Source organism: Saimiri boliviensis, chromosome 7, assembly GCF_048565385.1.
Source record: "Saimiri boliviensis isolate mSaiBol1 chromosome 7, mSaiBol1.pri, whole genome shotgun sequence".
Lineage (NCBI taxonomy): Eukaryota > Metazoa > Chordata > Mammalia > Primates > Cebidae > Saimiri > Saimiri boliviensis.
This window is the reverse complement of record NC_133455.1, coordinates 105,400,080-105,417,128: the sequence shown is the minus strand read 5'-3', so window position 1 is coordinate 105,417,128 and position 17,049 is coordinate 105,400,080. Positions and strand designations below refer to the sequence as shown.

The following is a 17,049-nucleotide window of genomic DNA, read 5'->3' as shown; positions in this document are numbered from 1 at the left end:
TTAATAATTCTAATCTGTTTTCATTTGAATATTTCACATATATGCAATTATTTATGACTTTGAATTAGACAAGATGGAAGAAGATACAACAATTTCTAAAATACAAATTACAAGTTTTTCTTGAGAATTTGGTTTGGTGATCCTACCCTCCAAACACTATAGTCACCTACCCAAAATTCTAGTCACCCATTTGCGTAGGTCTAGTCTACCTGCCCAAAACTCTAGTTACATACTTTATTTTAAAAAGTGACCCTTCTAAGTTACGTAAATATTTACATAATTTTTTTCATAGCTTCTTTGGTGCTTGCATGTCCTATTGCCTCTATCACTGATGAAGATGGTTCTAAATAAATCAGGAGGAAAAAACTCACAAAAAATCTACTGCCAGTGTGCCTGTGATTGCTGCACAAATGAATGAACAAGAGCTTTCTTTTAAAGCACCGGTGGTCTTAATGACAAATCCACCAGCGGAAAGCACTGAAAATGTTACTTACGTGTATCACTAACTTCTAAACTTTTATTTTCTGGACTTGAAGAGTCAGGTGGCATATAGCTTTGTCCAAGATTCTTCACAGGTGTCATTAATGTCCCGTCTTTTTCATAGAAAGGCATCTGTTTCTGCTCAACTGTTACAGCTTCTTTAGAAGGCAGTGTATTGGCAGTTTTGGGAACAGCATCTAACAAACCAAGTAAGATACAAGTTGTTTTTCAGTAGGAAAAAGTGGTTGTGTAAAAGTTAAACTAGAAAATTGGTTCATTTAATATCATTCCAGTTTCTGCAGGTTGTTCCCATATTCTCATAGCACACACAAGAAGCTACCTAGTAAGAATCTGTAAGTTATAATGAAGATGGGTAGAGAGAGTAAGGCAGTGTTTTCAAACAGTGATCCAGCACAGCCACCTATATCAAAGGCACTGAAGCACTTGTTTAAGAATATAGACCTTGAACCTAATTCCAGAATTCTGATTAAGTAGATTTGGAATAGGCCACAGGAATCTACATGTTGAACAAGAACCTACGTGATTCTTATCCATGATAAAGGTTGACAACCACTGGTGTGAAAGGCATCAAAGCAAAAAAAGAAAGGTTAGAAGGAAGGCAACTAGACACTAATACATCAGAATACAATTTAAAAAAAATCATGATCATAGACTTCCATCATAGTGGAAGCTGAAGATGAAAAAAAGCAAGAGCTCAAAAGAATAATTACTTTCTTACAGCCTAAGCCAGAGGTACGAGGTCTTTCCTTCTAAACTTCCTATTGGCACCAAACTATCTGACTCTTAACGAAGCTTCTATCACCTTAGTAGCAGAGTTCACAGTGTCCTCTGTGCTGCTTTTTAAAGAGTTGAGGAGTGCTGAAAGAAATAAATGGACTCTCAATATCAGCTTCATCTACTATGAGAAAAAAAGAGTAAGAAGAAACATTTTTATTTCTTCCACTTGTCTTTCCACCCTAATTGTGGACACCCTGGTCACAATCAGTTTACCTGGGAGCAAAAGACTCGCAGGAGCAAAAAACTCATTTTGGATCAAAAGATGCACAAGATCACCAACTGTACAATTTGTAGTACCCCAGTCAAACAGTAATTCAGAAGTGGGACTTTTTCCAGTTTGAAGTAATGCTTCAAATCTCCTTAAAAGTAAGTAACAAAGAAACAAAATTAGTCTATTGTCTTAGTCCATTTTGTGCTGCAATAATAGAATACCACAGACTGTATAATTTACAAACAATAGTTAATTTGGCTCATGGTTCTGGAGGCTGGGAAGTCTAAGATGGACGTGCTGCATCTGGTAAGGGCCTTCTTGCTACATCAGCCCATGGTGGAAGGGCGGAAGGGCAAAAGAGTGTGTGTAAGAGAGAGAGACATAAAGACAGAGAAAAAGAGAGAGGAAAGGAAAGAAAGACAAGAGCAAACTCATCCTTTTATCAGAAACTCACTCCTGAGATAACTAACCCACTCCTGCCATAACAACATTAATCCACTCGTAAGTGCAGAGCCCTCATGACCTAACTACCCCTTTCAGGTCCCACCTTTCAAGACTGTTGCAACACATGAACTTTTGGGGACACATTAAAACAATAGAATTTATAAACTGAGGTCATACGAAAATAGGTGTTCATCTCCCCTGCCTGTTTTGCCTACAGCATCTCCTATAACACTAAAGAAAAGGGACAGCAAGAAAACTAGCAAGAATTACAAAGAGACAGGAAAGACAGGAGGAAAAAAGATGCCAAAGATAATGATAATAATTTACTGGGTACTTACTGGGTATTTACTTAGTGTGTTACAGGATGCATACACATGAGCATGTTCAAAGACATTATGATTATGATACTAATTTACTAGTGAGAAAGCCAGGCTTGGAAGAGTAACCATCTCATAGCCACACAGCCAAAGTGATGTATCTAAGTTGAGGTCCAAATTCAGATCCCATTTGACATAAGAGTGTGTTCTTAATCTACTTAGTTATATTACTTCCCACATGACTTAGGACTCTGATAGCTACATAATTTTTAATAAATTAGCCTGCTTAATTAAACAGAATATATAAAAACTTAGGAATTTATCCCTTTGATCTTAACTATAATTAAATTGAGGGAAAAAAAATCAAAATCAGCTTTCATCCCATTTCTTTCCATTTCTTTAAAATTAAAAATTAGTTTTGAAAAATAACATTTAAAAACTGAACCAATATCATTTTGTTTTTTCCTCTAAAGATTTTATTTTCAAAAATTTCAACTTACAGAAAAGTTGAAAAAAAACGATAGAATGAACCACCATTCACCTAGATTCATCAATTTAACAATTGATAAAATTATGCCATATTTGGGCTCTTGTGCATGCTCTCTTTCAATCTGTATCTGTGAGTGTGTATGTTTTAGAACACTGGCCAGGTATCTTATAGAATGAATCTAACAGCCTAGATTTATCTGACTACGTTTTCACGATTAAATTCACACTAAACATTTTGACAGAAATACTACATAGGTGATAATGTGCCCTTCCCACTGTATCATATCCAAGGCATTTTGCACCATTACTATTGATGCTGAAGTTTGATCACTTGGTGAAGGAAGTATACTTCATAATTTCCTCATTTAAAAAAAGTACCCTTTGCTTTCATACTTCAGAAGTAATTTGTGTACAATACTTTTTAATCTATCTATTGAGGGGATCTTGCTCTGTCACTCAGGCTGGAGTACAGTGGCATGATCATGGCTCACGGAAGCCTTAACTTCCTGGGCTCAGATGATCCCCCCACCCCAACCTCCCAAGTAGCTGGGACTACAGGCGTGCACTACCATACCCAACTATTTTATTGTAGAGATGGGGTTTTACCAGGCTGGTCTTGAACCCCTGGACTTAAGCAATCTGCTCAACTCATCCTCCAAAAGTGTTGGAATTATAGTCATGAGCTAATGTGCCCAGCCTATAAACTTTAAAATCTTGTGCATATCCTGCTCATTTGCATGCAGACCACCTTTCACCTTATGTTTTTAGGTTCAGTGACGAGCCTTGTATGACTCAGTTACTCATTTGATTGGTTGCAAGTAGGTATTTTTCACATTCTACCATTTGGTGGTTGCAAATAGGTATTTTTCTAATTTTACCATTCTTGTCACAATTATTTACAGGTATTATTCTGTAAAGAGCTTTTTGTGTCACAGGAGTGAGTCTTGGAAAAAAGAATTAAAAAAGAGAAGAGCTTTATCTTCCTACCACCACTGCCCCAATTATCTTCCATAAGTTTTTAACAGTAATATCAACAAATTATCTTTAAACGTTGGCCTAACACAATTTAAACTTAAGCTTCTTTCAAGTAATTTAACATGTTTGCTCTTCTTATGAGGAAACATTTCCTGGAAGGGAACCAAGGCTTTAGGTACTTTCCCAGATTAATGCTGAAAATAACAAATAGTCTTCTTTTCCTTTTCCTACCAAAGAAAAATTTTGATACAGGTTTTAACTGCAAAGATTGACAAAAATAAAATCTGCATACATATTTTACACTAAATGGAACAGAGATGAGTAAAGAGTTTTGAAAAACTGAAATTATCTGAAGACAGCACTGAAGAATCCTGGCTAAGATCTAAGAATTCTGTTTATAAAACTATAATCACCCGTAAGTAACAACTTTAAAATGTCAAGTTGAAAAACTCCCAAAATACATTGTTAGAGTATATTAGAGATTCACATACTTTGAAGTTTAAGCTGCAGATTTTTACTAGACATTCTTATAATATTGTCATCTTCCTTTAATCTGGAAATGAGAAGTGTGAGGCAGAGTAAACTTCACTTGGCTTGTCAAACAGAGAACCACAGCAAAGGTGGGAATCTTGATACTAACCCAAAAAACTTATTTGAGAGATCACAATATTGGCCCAATTAACATATGGAGAAAAAAGACAAAATTGCAAAACGAACAACCAAAAGGAGGTTACTTATTACCACTGTCTCCTCCGCAGTAGGGAGGTTCACTTTCTAAATTGCCACATTAGACAGTACTTATACCTATTAATCATTCTACATTTTGAAGTAAGAATTCAAAAATACAAAGAATTTTATCTATTACCTTATATGAAACTGATTGTATCTATCATCACCAGATGGTTTTTTAATAGCTACAGCTAACTTCTTCCATCCTTCTTGAGGATCAATATAATCTGACAGCTTTCTAATTAGTCCAACATTGAGGCAGCGCACATATGTTGATGGTGTTATGGGTTTGTTCATCTTCTATTCCTAAAATATGGAAAAATCTCATTAAAATTTTACAGTACTTTCAGAGATGATATCTGTAAGTTTATATATCACACTTTGCTATATCAACTGATTATACCATAATAAAGAAACATTCCAAAGTCATGTCGTTGATACCCTACGATGAAATTAAAATTGTAATTCATTTGTCCAATTGCACTCTGGGTTTGCTTTCTTTTCCAACCTATTAAAGCAATACAAATTGGAAGACTTTTTTCTGACACTCATATTTCCCAAGTAAAATTTATAGAAAGGGGCAAAAAAGTTATCAGAAAAATTCCTTTTAACAGTAGTATCAACAAACTATCAGAACTAGTAAATTCAGAAATCAAATCTATTAATAAAAACATGTACCTTTCAATTTATTTTTCTCAATCAGTACTTATTTACTATTAAAAATTTGTACATTATTTGGTAGAAGTAAAAAAAAAGTACTGAAATGATTTGTATAGCATTAACAGATATGGTCCAGCCACCTGCTTTTCACATAGCTTGCTCTTCCTTGACCTCTGCACATTTTTTGAGTCCATGAGATCTGCCTCACCATAATTCATTTGCTACTATGCCAAAACCTGTGCTTCACCATTTCAACTACTCTCCGACTACTCACCATTCAACTAATCTTTATTCTGGCAATCCCCCTTTTCTTCTGCTACTCCACCCTGGATTGCTGCAGCCAGGGATAAATCTAACAATTTTATACTTGTACCCCAGAGCTGATGATGTAAATACAAATTTATGGTAACCCCCTTTCTACTGGGCCTTCAACATTGTCATTAATCCTTCCACTTGTCTTCTCTCATTGTCCTTAGTGACTGTTTCATACCTTTACCTCTTCCCCCATGATTTTTAATTTATTCTTCATGTCCCTCATTCTCAATAGGTAAGGATCTTTCCTTTCAATTAAGACAAATAGACTCAGATATTCTTCTGTCAATTATTTTTGCTTCCTTATACACATTTTAAAAATACAATTAATTTTAGGGTAAATAATGTGTTCATATAGAACAACATTCTAGAACCATAAAAAAGTAAAAAGCAAAAAGCTTCTCCATGTTATAGGTTTCTATGCTAGTATTCACTTCTTCTCTTTGGACTTCTTTGAGGACATCTAAATAGGTCTAGCTACCCTTCACCTAATTATCTTTCATCATTGGATAATGTATTTGTAATCATATATTTACAATTATTTGTAATCATATATTTATTTACTTGTTTACTGTCTCCCCCATTAGAATTTAAGATCCATGGGTTCAGGACCATGCTAATTTTATTCATAAATATATACCTAGTGACTTGCATACTGTAGAGAATGGTGTTGTTCAGTATTTATTTTAGGAATAATGAAATTACTTTCCACTACAGTTTTATCATCTCTATTTCACAAAGGTGGTAAGTGAAAGACCCAGGACTTACACTTATGTCTGACTCCAAAATTCATGCCACAAAACCCTACTTCTATAACACAATGCATTGTTTATACCATTCTTTTTTTCAGAAAGACCATTCCTTTCCTTTCATTCATGAATACATTCAGCAAACATTTATGTCAGTCTTTGTAGTAACAAATGGGAGCACAGAAAAAAGAAAAATCTTTGTTTCCAAGCTATTCAATATACCAAGGGATACACACAGTGGCAGGTAGTGATAAATGCTGCAAGAGTGTTATGGTGCCCAGAAAAGGAGCATCAGGCAGAGGCAATCTGGAGTAGGTATATCAAGACAGATTTGATTGGAGTGGGAGGTTGGAAGGATGAATGAAAGGGAATGAAGACAAACCCAAAAGAAAATTCCAGGCAGAGGGAACAGCATGGGAAAAGGTGGTAGCATGTGTGTCTCAGGCAGAGCTTACTATGGCTGGATCATAGGAGTCTGTGATTAAGTGAGGAGAGATGAGGGTGGAAAGGTAGCAGGGCCATATCACCATGCAGCTCATATACTAAGACAAGGAATTTGAACTTACACTAAAAGTTACAGGAGAGCCATTTCAGGATTTTTAGGAGGTAATTTAAATAATCTTGTATGGTTAAGTGGAGTCCTCTGGATGAAAATTAAAGGGATGTATACTGAGGCAAGAAAATTAGTTTGAAAACTTCTGCAATAATCGAGGTGAACAGAAACGAGAACTTGGAAAAAGTATAGGGCAGGGGAATGAAGAAGTAAACATCAAAACATTTAGGAGGCCAAATCACAACAATTTCATTAGAGATCAGCAATTAGAAGAAAGGGAGATAGAACAGTTGTTGCTGCTGTTCTGCTTGTGTTAAATGTGAAATATCTACCTTTGGTACCACTTAGGGGCCTTCACACCAAGTACCTATATATGTGGTCTGGAGCTTAGGAGCTTGGTTTCAGCAAAGAATGCTCACCATGTAAGTATTCTCATATAGAAGGGGTTTTCAAAAAGTTCATGAAAAATGCATATTGTGCAATAACCATGCATGGATTTCCAATTGTTTTTGCAAAACATATTTCCAAAATAAACTCATACTAACTTGTTCTAACTAACTTGTTATCATCCATGTCTAAACAGAACCTAGTTTGAGGCACTAAGAAGAATAAGAGAGTTTGAGAAGAACCTCTACCACGGCAACACGAATTTTGCTAAAAGTGAAGCTAGAACAAACACCACAGTTAGGGTAGAGGCTGGTTGAAAGAATGGTGAAATCACCGACGCTTTACAAAAAGTTTGTGGGGGCACCCTCCAGAAAATCAGCAGTGTATAAATCAGTAACTCATTTTAAGGGATGAGATGATGTTGACAACGAAGCCTGCCACAGCAGACCGTCCACGTCAATTTTCAGGGAAAACATTCATCTTGTTTCTGCCCTAAATGAAGAGTACCTATAATTAACAGCAGAACCAACAGCGAACACCATAGACAACCAGTTCACCCTATACAATTCTGACTGAAAAATTAAAGTGGAGCACTCTTTCCACTTGATGGCTGCCCAAACTCCAGATCAGCTACAGACAAGAGCAGAACTTTCAATGGAACTTTAAACAAGTAGAATCAAGATCCTAAAGCATTTTAACAGGAGATGAAACATGATTTTATGAGTATGATCCTGAAGCACAATCAAAGCAATGGCTCCCCAAAAGTGGCAGCGGTCCAATCAAAGTGAAAGCAGACAGTCAAAAGCAAAGGTATGGCCACAGTTTTTAGGGATGCTCGAGGTGTTTTGCTTGTTGACTTTCTGGAGGGCCAAAGAATAATAACATCTGCTTATTAGAGTGTTTTGAGAAACAGTAGCTTTTCTGAGTGTTTCTAAATTAAAGCTTTTCTGCTAAAGCTTTAGACAAATGTTTAGCAGAAAACATCTGGAAAAGCTTTACCACAGAGTCATTCTCCATCACAATACCCCTGCTCTTTTCTCTCATCAAACATCAATTTTTTTGTAAGTTTCAACTGGAAGTCATTAGGCATCTACCTTACAGTCCTGATTTGTCTCCTTCTGACTACTTTTTGTTTCCTAATCTTGAAAAATCTTTATAGGGCATCCCTTTTTCTTCAGCAAATAATGTAGAAAAGACTTTATTGACAAGGTTAAATTCCCAGGACTCCCAGTTCTTTAGGAATGGACCAAATGGCTGGTGTTATCCCTTACAAAAGTGTCTTAAACTTCATGGAGCTTATGTTCAGAAATAAAGTTAACTTTTTTTTTTTTTTTTGAGATGGATCTTGCTCTGTCATCTACACTATAGCGCAGTGGTACAGTCTTGCCTCACTGCCACCTCCGCCTCCCACGTGAAAGCGATTCTCCTGCTTCAGCTTCCCAAGTAGCTGGGATTACAGGCATGCACCACCACATCCAGCTAATTTTTGCATTTTTGGTAGAAATGGGGTTTTGCCATATTGGCCAGGCTGGTCTTGAACTCCTGATCTCAGGTGATCTGCTCGCCTGGACCTCCCAAATTGCTAGGATTACAAGCGTGAGCCACTGTGCCCAGCCAAGGTTTACATTTTTAATCTTTTAATTTAATTTTTCCAGAAGCTTTTTGAAATGCCCTCATACAAATTAAGAGCACATATAAATATATGGTTGAAACAACAGTAAAAATAAGTTTGCCTATCAGTAATGCTTAGAATGGAAAGGAATGATGTGAAAGAATTTTTTAAAATACTTCTTAGTCATGAAATCAAGGAAAAAACCAGGACAGTAGCATACCAGAAACTTCTAGAAAAGGTGACAGGTTGGTATAAAAGACTCAGAGAGGTCAAATAGACACCAATGGATATGTTAGACTCAAATTAGAAGGCCACTGGTGACTTGGAACAGCTGTAGTAAAAACGTCAGTGAATGGCAAAAACAGATTTTCTAAAAAGTCTGGTTGTGAAGGGAAGGAGAAAGAGAGAGAGAGACAGGTGAGAGGGGTGGGAGGGGAGGGGAAATGAAGGTGGGGGTAGGGTGAGAGAGGGAGGTAGAGAGGGAGTACATGCAAGCACTATCAGTTTTCAAATTTGGTCTCAGGACCAAATTTTAAGATGGTAAAATCTTAAAAACTATTATAGACCCCAAAGGGCTTTTGTTTATGTAGTTTATATCTACCAATATTTACCATATTAAATTGATGCTGAGAAATTTAAAAATTACTTAATTCATTTTAAATAACCATATACATGTTAGTATATATATTTTAATAAAAATAATTACCTTTTCCCCAAAAACAGAAGAGTAACAATGTTTTAAAATTTTGCTAATCTTTTCAATATTTAACTTAATAGAAGAGAGCCGAATTCTTATATCTGCTTCCGCACTCAACCCACTGCAGTATGTTTTGGTTGATGTATGTGAAGAGAATCCAGCTTCACATAGATATACAGTTACAAAGAAAGGTGTATTTTAATAGCCTTTTCACAAAGTAGCAAATATTTCTCTTTGATACTGCACTAAAATTTGACAAGGAATAACTTCTTAAAGGTAAGCAGCAATGTGGAATCTGAAGCTGTATCAATTAACTTAGAACATTAGAATGTATTGCACTCTGAATAAATCTTTTAACTATATGTGATTTTTACCTTACAAACCTCCTGAAAGAGCATTAGGGACTCCAACTATGCTTTGAGAACTGTTGGTGTTAAGGGTTTAAGACTTAAGCTGTTTGGCAATACAAATGGGATAATGAATAGTGTACAGGTGAAGAAATCAGCCTTGAATAGAAAGAAACCTCTTCTGAATCTAGAAAGGAAGCAGAGGTTTGAATACAGACATATTTGAAGGGAGAAGAGTTCCCACATAATGTTATTTTTTTCTGTGAAACAAGAAGCGAAAGTCATCTAGGGCCGGGTAAAAGAATAGCCCACTTACCTTAAAGGCCACCTGTTAAATGCCTATTACTTCTTCAATCTCAATTCAAAAGGCACTGTGAGCTTCCCTGACAGTCATCTCTTTTGCTTCAAAATGTCACCTAGTCATTCTTCTAACAATTGTTATATTTTACTGTTTATGTGTCTGCTTTCTCTGTCAGATGGTATGTTCTCCTGGGCTGGGATCTAACCAAATTCACCTCAGCAATGACTCACAACATTGGTGTTGAATGAAAGACCGATGATTTTTAAATTTTAATTAAGAGGTTTTATCTAGGTTACCTATAGACTCTGTAGTGGCTCTCTTCAAGTTATTTCTCCTTATTTATTAAGATTTCTCTCTACTGCATGGTACAACATGATTGACAAAGCTAGAAAAGATAGAACTGCTTAGTAATCTTATAAATTAGAGCTAAATACAAGGAATTGAGGGGAAAAACCCAGACTATCTAAAGACCAGGGATAAATTTGGTAGCTCTCCTGTACCCAGACTTCAAGCAGAGGTGATGGGTGTAAGGATATAGGAAAAAGAAGGCCTTCTGCCAACTCTTCCATACAGGTACTCAAAAGTTCAAAATCCCAGAAATTTTACTTTAAATGTACATTCATATACCACTCCAACCACATACTTACAAGAACATAAGCCAAGATATTAATGTTGGTTATACCTTGGTGATGACTTTTATGATAGTTTTGTTTTCATTTTGCTTTTCTGAATTTTCAAAAATGAAAACAGACTGTGCTGTGCAAAAAAACTTAGAAAGTATCATCTCTTTCAAACTGTTCAAGATTTACCTTAGTACATTTAGGATTAATAAAGGTGGAAAAGAATACGTTGATTACAAATAAATAAGTAAATATCTTCATGACTGTTTCCTCTCACCACTAATTCTCATAGTAAGGAAAACCCAATCATATTTTCAAATAAGACAACTCAGACGAGTACAAAAGGTGAGGGGGTGCTGATTGAGAAATATATTAAGATCAGCACCTGCTTACAGAACCCAATGCCTTTCCAAACAAAGTACTATGCCCAAAATAGGAGTGCAAAAGATTCTTGTCAAATGTGTTAATCAACTTTTAAGACTGTGCTTCATTAGCACTCTGATCAGAGAAAAAGATTGTGCAGGGATGGAGGGAAGATGAACTTTGAGGTTGCACAGGGCTAAGTTCTAACTAAAGCCAACTGTGACCAGAGCTAGTAAATCTACTTCTCCGGACCTTGCTTTTCTTCATCTGAAAAACAGAGATAGTAATACCTAGGAATTGCTTTAAGAATTAAAATCAACACAGGCAAAGGGCCAAATCTTGTCATATAATAGGTGGTCAAAAAAAAAAAAAAAAAGGTGCAATTATTATTTTCTGGCAGAAATTATTCTTATATCACATTTTAAAAAAAGAAATGTAGCCGGGCGCGGTGGCTCAAGCCTGTAATCCCAGCACTTTGGGAGGCTGAGGCGGGTGGATCACGAGGTCAAGAAATCGAGACCATCTTGGTCAACATGGTGAAACCCCGTCTCTACTAAAAAAAATACAAAACATTAGCTGGGCATGGTGGTGCGTGCCTGTAATCCCAGCTACCCAGGAGGCTGAGACAGGAGAATTGCCTGAACCCAGGAGGCGGAGGTTGTGGTGAGCCGAGATTGCGCCATTGCACTCCAGCTTGGGTAACAAGAGCAAAATTCCATCTCAAAAAAAAAAAAAAAAGAAATGTGCAGAGTTGTATTTAGGTTCAATTTCCAGAACAGTGGTGAGGCTCTACTGAAAGGGTACAAATAAGAAGTCTGAGAATATAGTTAAGCTTTTCAGATAGTGACAGTCTTATTTGATCAACCACAGTACTTTTAATATATTTATATCCTTTCTAAAATACTCTATTTACTTCCATACATTCTTATCAAAATATGCTACATAACCATTAATCTTTATTTTTAGATACTTCATCATCATTATGAACAAAGCTGGTGAAGCCTTCCAGAGCTATTAAATTAGATAGGGCTGCCTATTACAAACTGGGATCTGTGCTAGTGTACCGTAAACCAAACATAACACATCTTTCTTGAACACAGATCCAACACAACATTTTTAAGTAATTTAAAATGCTTTGCATATATTTAAAAACAACTCACCAAATACTTACTGAGTGTCTACTCTGTGCTGGATATTGCTCCAGGCCCCTGGAGATGAAGGATTAGGAAAATTAGAGAAAACAATAATAATACTGAACTCATGGAGTTTATATTCTAAGGGGGGAACGCAGGCAATGCGCAAATAAATAAACGCTATACTATGTTAGATGGTGCCAAGTGAAATGAAAAAACAAAACGAAACAGAGAAAGAGTTGTAATTATAAATAGGGTAGTCAGAGGAAGCCTCAGTGAGAAGTTGCCATTTGATTAAAGGTCAAAAAGAATGAGAAAGCCAGCCACTGGGCTATCTGTGGGAAAAGTTTCCAGACAAAACAAATAGTAAATGCAAAGGTTGGAAGTGGGCCCAAAAGGCAACAGCAAGGACATGGTGAGACTGCAGAAGAGGGAACAGGCAAGCAGCAGATGAGGTCAGAAAGATAAAGGGGCCAGGTCTCCTAGAGCCTTAGAGTTTTTGTATTGACTTTGTTTATCCTCTGGGTGAGATGTAGAGGCTGGAAGTGTTTTTGTTTTGTTTTTTTTTTTTGGAGTCAGAATCTCGCTCTGTAGCCAGGCGCCAGGCGGGAGTGCAGTGGCGCAATCTCGGCTCACTGCAACCTCCACCTCCCGGGTTCAAGAAATTCTCCTGCCTCAGCCTCCCGAGTAGTTGGAACTACAGGCACACACCACCATGCCCAGCTAATTTTTGTATTTTCTTAGTAAAGACGGAGTTTCACCATGTTGGCCAGGATGGTCTCGATCTCTTGACCTCGTGATCCGCTTGCCTCGGCCTCCCAAAGTGCTGGGATTACAGGCTTGAGCCATCGCGCCCAGCCACTTAGAAGTTTTGAGAAAAAGGGAGACATGCTCTATATTTATGTCTTAAAAGGATACTGGGGCTGCTGGGAATAAAGGATGTTAGAGTAAGGACAGAGAAGCAAGAAAGGAGGATTTAGGAGAGCGTACCAATAAGCCAGGTGGGAGGGGCTGGAGGCTGGGACCAGGGTGTTAGCAGAGCAAGTGCAGAAGTTCTAGGATTCGGAGGTGAGGCCAATAGAAAGCTATGGGCTGATGTGAAGTGTGAGAAGACTGGCACCAAGGTGTTTGGCATAACCAAGTGTCCCGATGTTTACTGAGATGGAAAAGGCTCAGGAAGGTGCAAGTTCAGCCTAGAACATCAGAGGCTCGGTTTGGAGAAGTATAAGGCAAACTTCAAATATACACTTTGTACGAAAACAGAAGAAATTTGAACTTTCCGATTGCCTTCTTCAAGGACTCTAATAAAGGGAAGAGGCAGATTTTAATATCCTCGGCCTATAAGGGGCCTGGGGCAGTTACGTTTTGGGGGTACTAATAGCACCATTTGTTCCCATTCTAAAATGCTCAAAGTGCTTTCTCGCTTTCACAGGGTTTGCTTTTATCCCTTTCTCTCTCCCCCATCTCTGGCTTCCAAGATGGCAGGTATACCCCCAACTCCACCTCTGCGAATGTTCTCATCTGATCCCGTCAGCCCCCTCCACTTTCTAATTCCCTGAAAGCTTGGAGGCCAGAGAAACAAGCGAATTACAATCGTGTGACGGCTCCGCGAGCTGGCCGCGTCCCGGGCGTCTCTGCCAGCTGCTGGCCTGACTTCCTGGTTCTGGGGCAAACAGACTTCATTTCGCAAAGGGACTCACGGGACACTGAGCAAGGGACGTGAGACACCTGAGGTCCGCCCGCGCCCCAGAAGAGCTGGCTGACGCCCCTCCGAGCCTCAGGCTCTGCCTCGGGGCCGACGAACTTCCAGATTCACGGGGACCCACCCAAGTCTTTCCTCAGGAGTAAGCTCTGTCCAAGCCACCCACTTCCTCTCTAACTTTTCTTACGGATAATAAAGCGATTTCCGTTCCTCAGCCGACCCCGGCAACCCTGGGGCAGAGGGACCGAGGCCTGGACGCGGACCTCGGACGACCTCTGCCTGGGGCGCGCAGGTGAGGAACGCCTTACCTGCCCGGGCGCGGGCCGCTGCAGCAGGCGACGGAAGAACCCGCGAACCAGGAAACGCCGCGGTGGGGCGGGGCCAACCAAGCAGGCTCCGCCCCACATCCCGGATGGCTTCATCTTGGCGCCTCCGGGGGGCTCCTCTAAGTGAGAAACTCCACGTCTTGCGTAGGGCGGGTCTTTACGTGGGCGCCTGCCCCTTTAAACACGCTCTGTCGGCGGCTGACCCACTTAAGGCTTCCGGGCATGCGCACGGCGTTGCGCAAATGAATTTCTTCCACTGAGCCGAGGTAGACCGGGTCCGCCTTCTTGCGCGATGCGGGGTTTGTCTGTGGGGTGGTGACGAGATTGGCACTGAGGATCCATACCCTTTGCCCCAAAGAAGGGTGACGTGGGCTAGTGTCGCGCCTTTGGACAGGTAGGGTTAGGGGAGGGAGAAGAAACAAGTAGGGCTGCTGGCCTTGTCGGGGACACCTTTGGACGTGCGCTCGTTGTGTGAAGTGTAGTAGCTTCTGCAGGACTGGGTTCAGTATTTCTAACACCTTCCCAGGATCCCTCCTCAGCCACGGACCAAGCAAACGACTCCCCCACCCCCACCGCGCCCCTCACTGTCAGCAGCAGTATCTGTTGAATGGGAACACTGCACCTTCAGGCTTAACGCCACGTGGGCTCCTTTGCTGCCCTCCGGTTCGGTTTCACTCTTTTACCAGGACGCTGGAACTCCCTCATTTCTCCCCAAGTTTCCCTACCTGTTTCACTTGCTTAGAATGTCTATCTTCCTTCTTTTTTCAGGGGGAAAGAAAAGATCATTATTCTTTCAGGGCCAGTCCCTATAGCTGTGTTCTTGACCACCCTGTTTTGTTTTTAAACTGCTCGAACTGTTAATTCATCGGATACATCCTGCTCACTTCCATCAGAATCATCTTACTAAAGCATGTTCTGGAATTTTGTCACCTTTCTACTCAAATACTAACCGTCCATTGACCACTCAGTAAATTCTAAGTCCTTGTCAGGGCATTCAGCATCTTCCATCATCCGATACTAACTCAGCTGTATTTACCAGCACTGCACTCTTCCTGCATCCCCATCCCCACTGCTCTGTATCTGGGCTGCTTATTTTTCTCTCACACATTGCATGTTTTGTTTGTACATTACTTGTGAGGTCTCTGCCTCATTTCTATCCCTTGAACTATTCGAGAACTTAGATGGCCACCTCTTGTATATGCCTTTCCTAATTATCTTCTACTACACTCTCACAGCTCTTATTTTGTACTAGTTATTTCATTTATTCAACTATTAGTATTTATTGCAGACCCAGCATGTGCTTAACACTGTTCAAAATGTGGGATCATCTGTAGTAAATAAGGCAGACAAGGTTACTTTTCAAGTGGAACTAACATTCTCTTTGGAGGAGGTAGACAATAAATAAGAAAGAAAAATGTTAGCTAGAACTGCTATGGAGAAAATTAAATAGGGTTTTGTGAAAGAGGATCACTTGCAGGTTCCTATACATTATTGATTAGGAAAAACTTCTCTAAGGACATGAATCCTAAAAGATGTAACTATATGATTGGGAAAGGAACAGTTTAATCAACAGGAGCAGTTAGCACAAAAGCACTGACGAAGGCCAGAGTAGCTGGAGTAGAGTGGGTAATGGGGCAAAGGTACAAAATGAGTTTGGAGAATAAATGGGGTTCCTAATCTTAGATGTCTTTGGGAGCCAGAGTAAGTAATTTGGATCTTATTGCAAATGTGATTAGAGGATTTTAAACTGGATTGTGATATGATTTAACTTACATTTTAAGACACCATTCTGGCTGGATAATGGACTATAGTGGGCTAGTTGGAGAAGCAGGAGTTTTTTCACAACATCTAAAAGTTTTTGGAATGGAAGTACTAAAGTAGGTGTGAGGCAGGGCAGTGGGAGTGATAAGAATCAGATGCTTAAGGTTAATGCAGTTTTCGGAGATGAGAAAGTCAAAGTTATCATCATGACAGTGGATGACCAAGATGAAGTAGAGGTGGGAGGTTGAGCCTGAGATTGAGGCCTTGAGGGTCAAAGACACTGAATGAATGATCCATATAGATGATCATGAAAACATATCGGATAAGAAGGTAGTGAGGCAGAGATCAGTGAATGAAGAGGAGTTGTCTGGGGATCTGAGAGAGGATGACAGCCGATGGTAAAGCCTGATGGCAGGCTCTTCAAAAGATTTGGGGTTTTGGAGGTAGTAGAGAAAGAAATGGCTTGCAAGGAACAGTGATATAGAACATATTTACAGCCTCTAGGTCCTAAGGTAGGTGGGTGGGAAAGAAAAAACAGTCCTCACTTGAGAGGACTAAAGAAGCAGCAGCTTAAAGAAATAGCCAGGTTTCAATTAGGGCAAGAAAGTGAGGGAACTGTACAGGAAATTAAGTAATTAAGGAAAGTAAATATATCTTATGTATCCCTTAGGAAATTGGGATATAGAGAATTTGCTGTGATTTCTATATGGCACGATCTAAAGGATTGAGAAGGGGTGCGATTTGCTAAATTGGTTCAGATTAGTAGAGTACATTATAGAAATGAGATGATGGTCCAGATGATAATAAATTACTTGGAGAATGTGGTTAAACACAGAACTCAGTAACATGGAGCCCCTGGGCAATTCCTCTTTCCTGCAGCTCCATATAGTATGGTAGCCATAGGTCTGTGTGAAAAGTCAGAGATCAGAGTACTGTTCTCTGGTGTGGTGTTCCCAGGAATCTCTGTAACGGTTTCTTCTCTCTAATGCCAATGATATAGTTAGACCTTTCCTTTGGGTCAACCTCAAAAGCTTCTGTATATCCTAATGGGGGCATTAAAGAAGATCAAGGACTAACTTAATC

General features: G+C 39.1%; 2 protein-coding genes across 9 annotated transcripts in view; one reads left to right on the top strand and one right to left on the bottom strand.

The window, feature by feature from the left end:
• IRAK4 (interleukin 1 receptor associated kinase 4) overlaps positions 1-14,281 on the bottom strand; it is a 48,653-nt gene extending 34,372 nt beyond the window's left edge. For 3 of the 5 annotated variants that reach the window (XR_012518568.1, XR_012518567.1, XM_039461625.2), the window contains exons 1-5: positions 14,188-14,281; positions 12,216-12,252; positions 4,580-4,749; positions 1,492-1,637; positions 495-677 (exon numbers count right to left, since the gene is read on the bottom strand). Coding sequence is in view for 3 of the 5 variants with exons in the window: in XM_039461625.2 (XP_039317559.1) it covers positions 495-677; positions 1,492-1,637; positions 4,580-4,740 (490 nt within the window). In the remaining 2 variants the exon portion in view is untranslated. Of the gene's footprint in view, positions 1-494; positions 678-1,491; positions 1,638-4,579; positions 4,750-12,204; positions 12,253-14,187 lie in introns of those variants that run through there. The other 2 variants (XM_003941481.4, XM_074403158.1) reach the window with 2 other exon arrangements.
• Positions 14,282-14,367: 86 nt separating this feature from the next.
• PUS7L (pseudouridine synthase 7 like) overlaps positions 14,368-17,049 on the top strand; it is a 28,534-nt gene continuing 25,852 nt past the window's right edge. Inside the window, exon 1 of one of the 4 annotated variants that reach the window (XM_074403154.1) lies at positions 14,368-14,471. The gene's annotated coding sequence lies outside the window, so the exon portion shown is untranslated. Of the gene's footprint in view, positions 14,600-17,049 lie in introns of all 4 variants that reach the window. The other 3 variants (XM_010352271.3, XM_074403156.1, XM_074403155.1) reach the window with 3 other exon arrangements.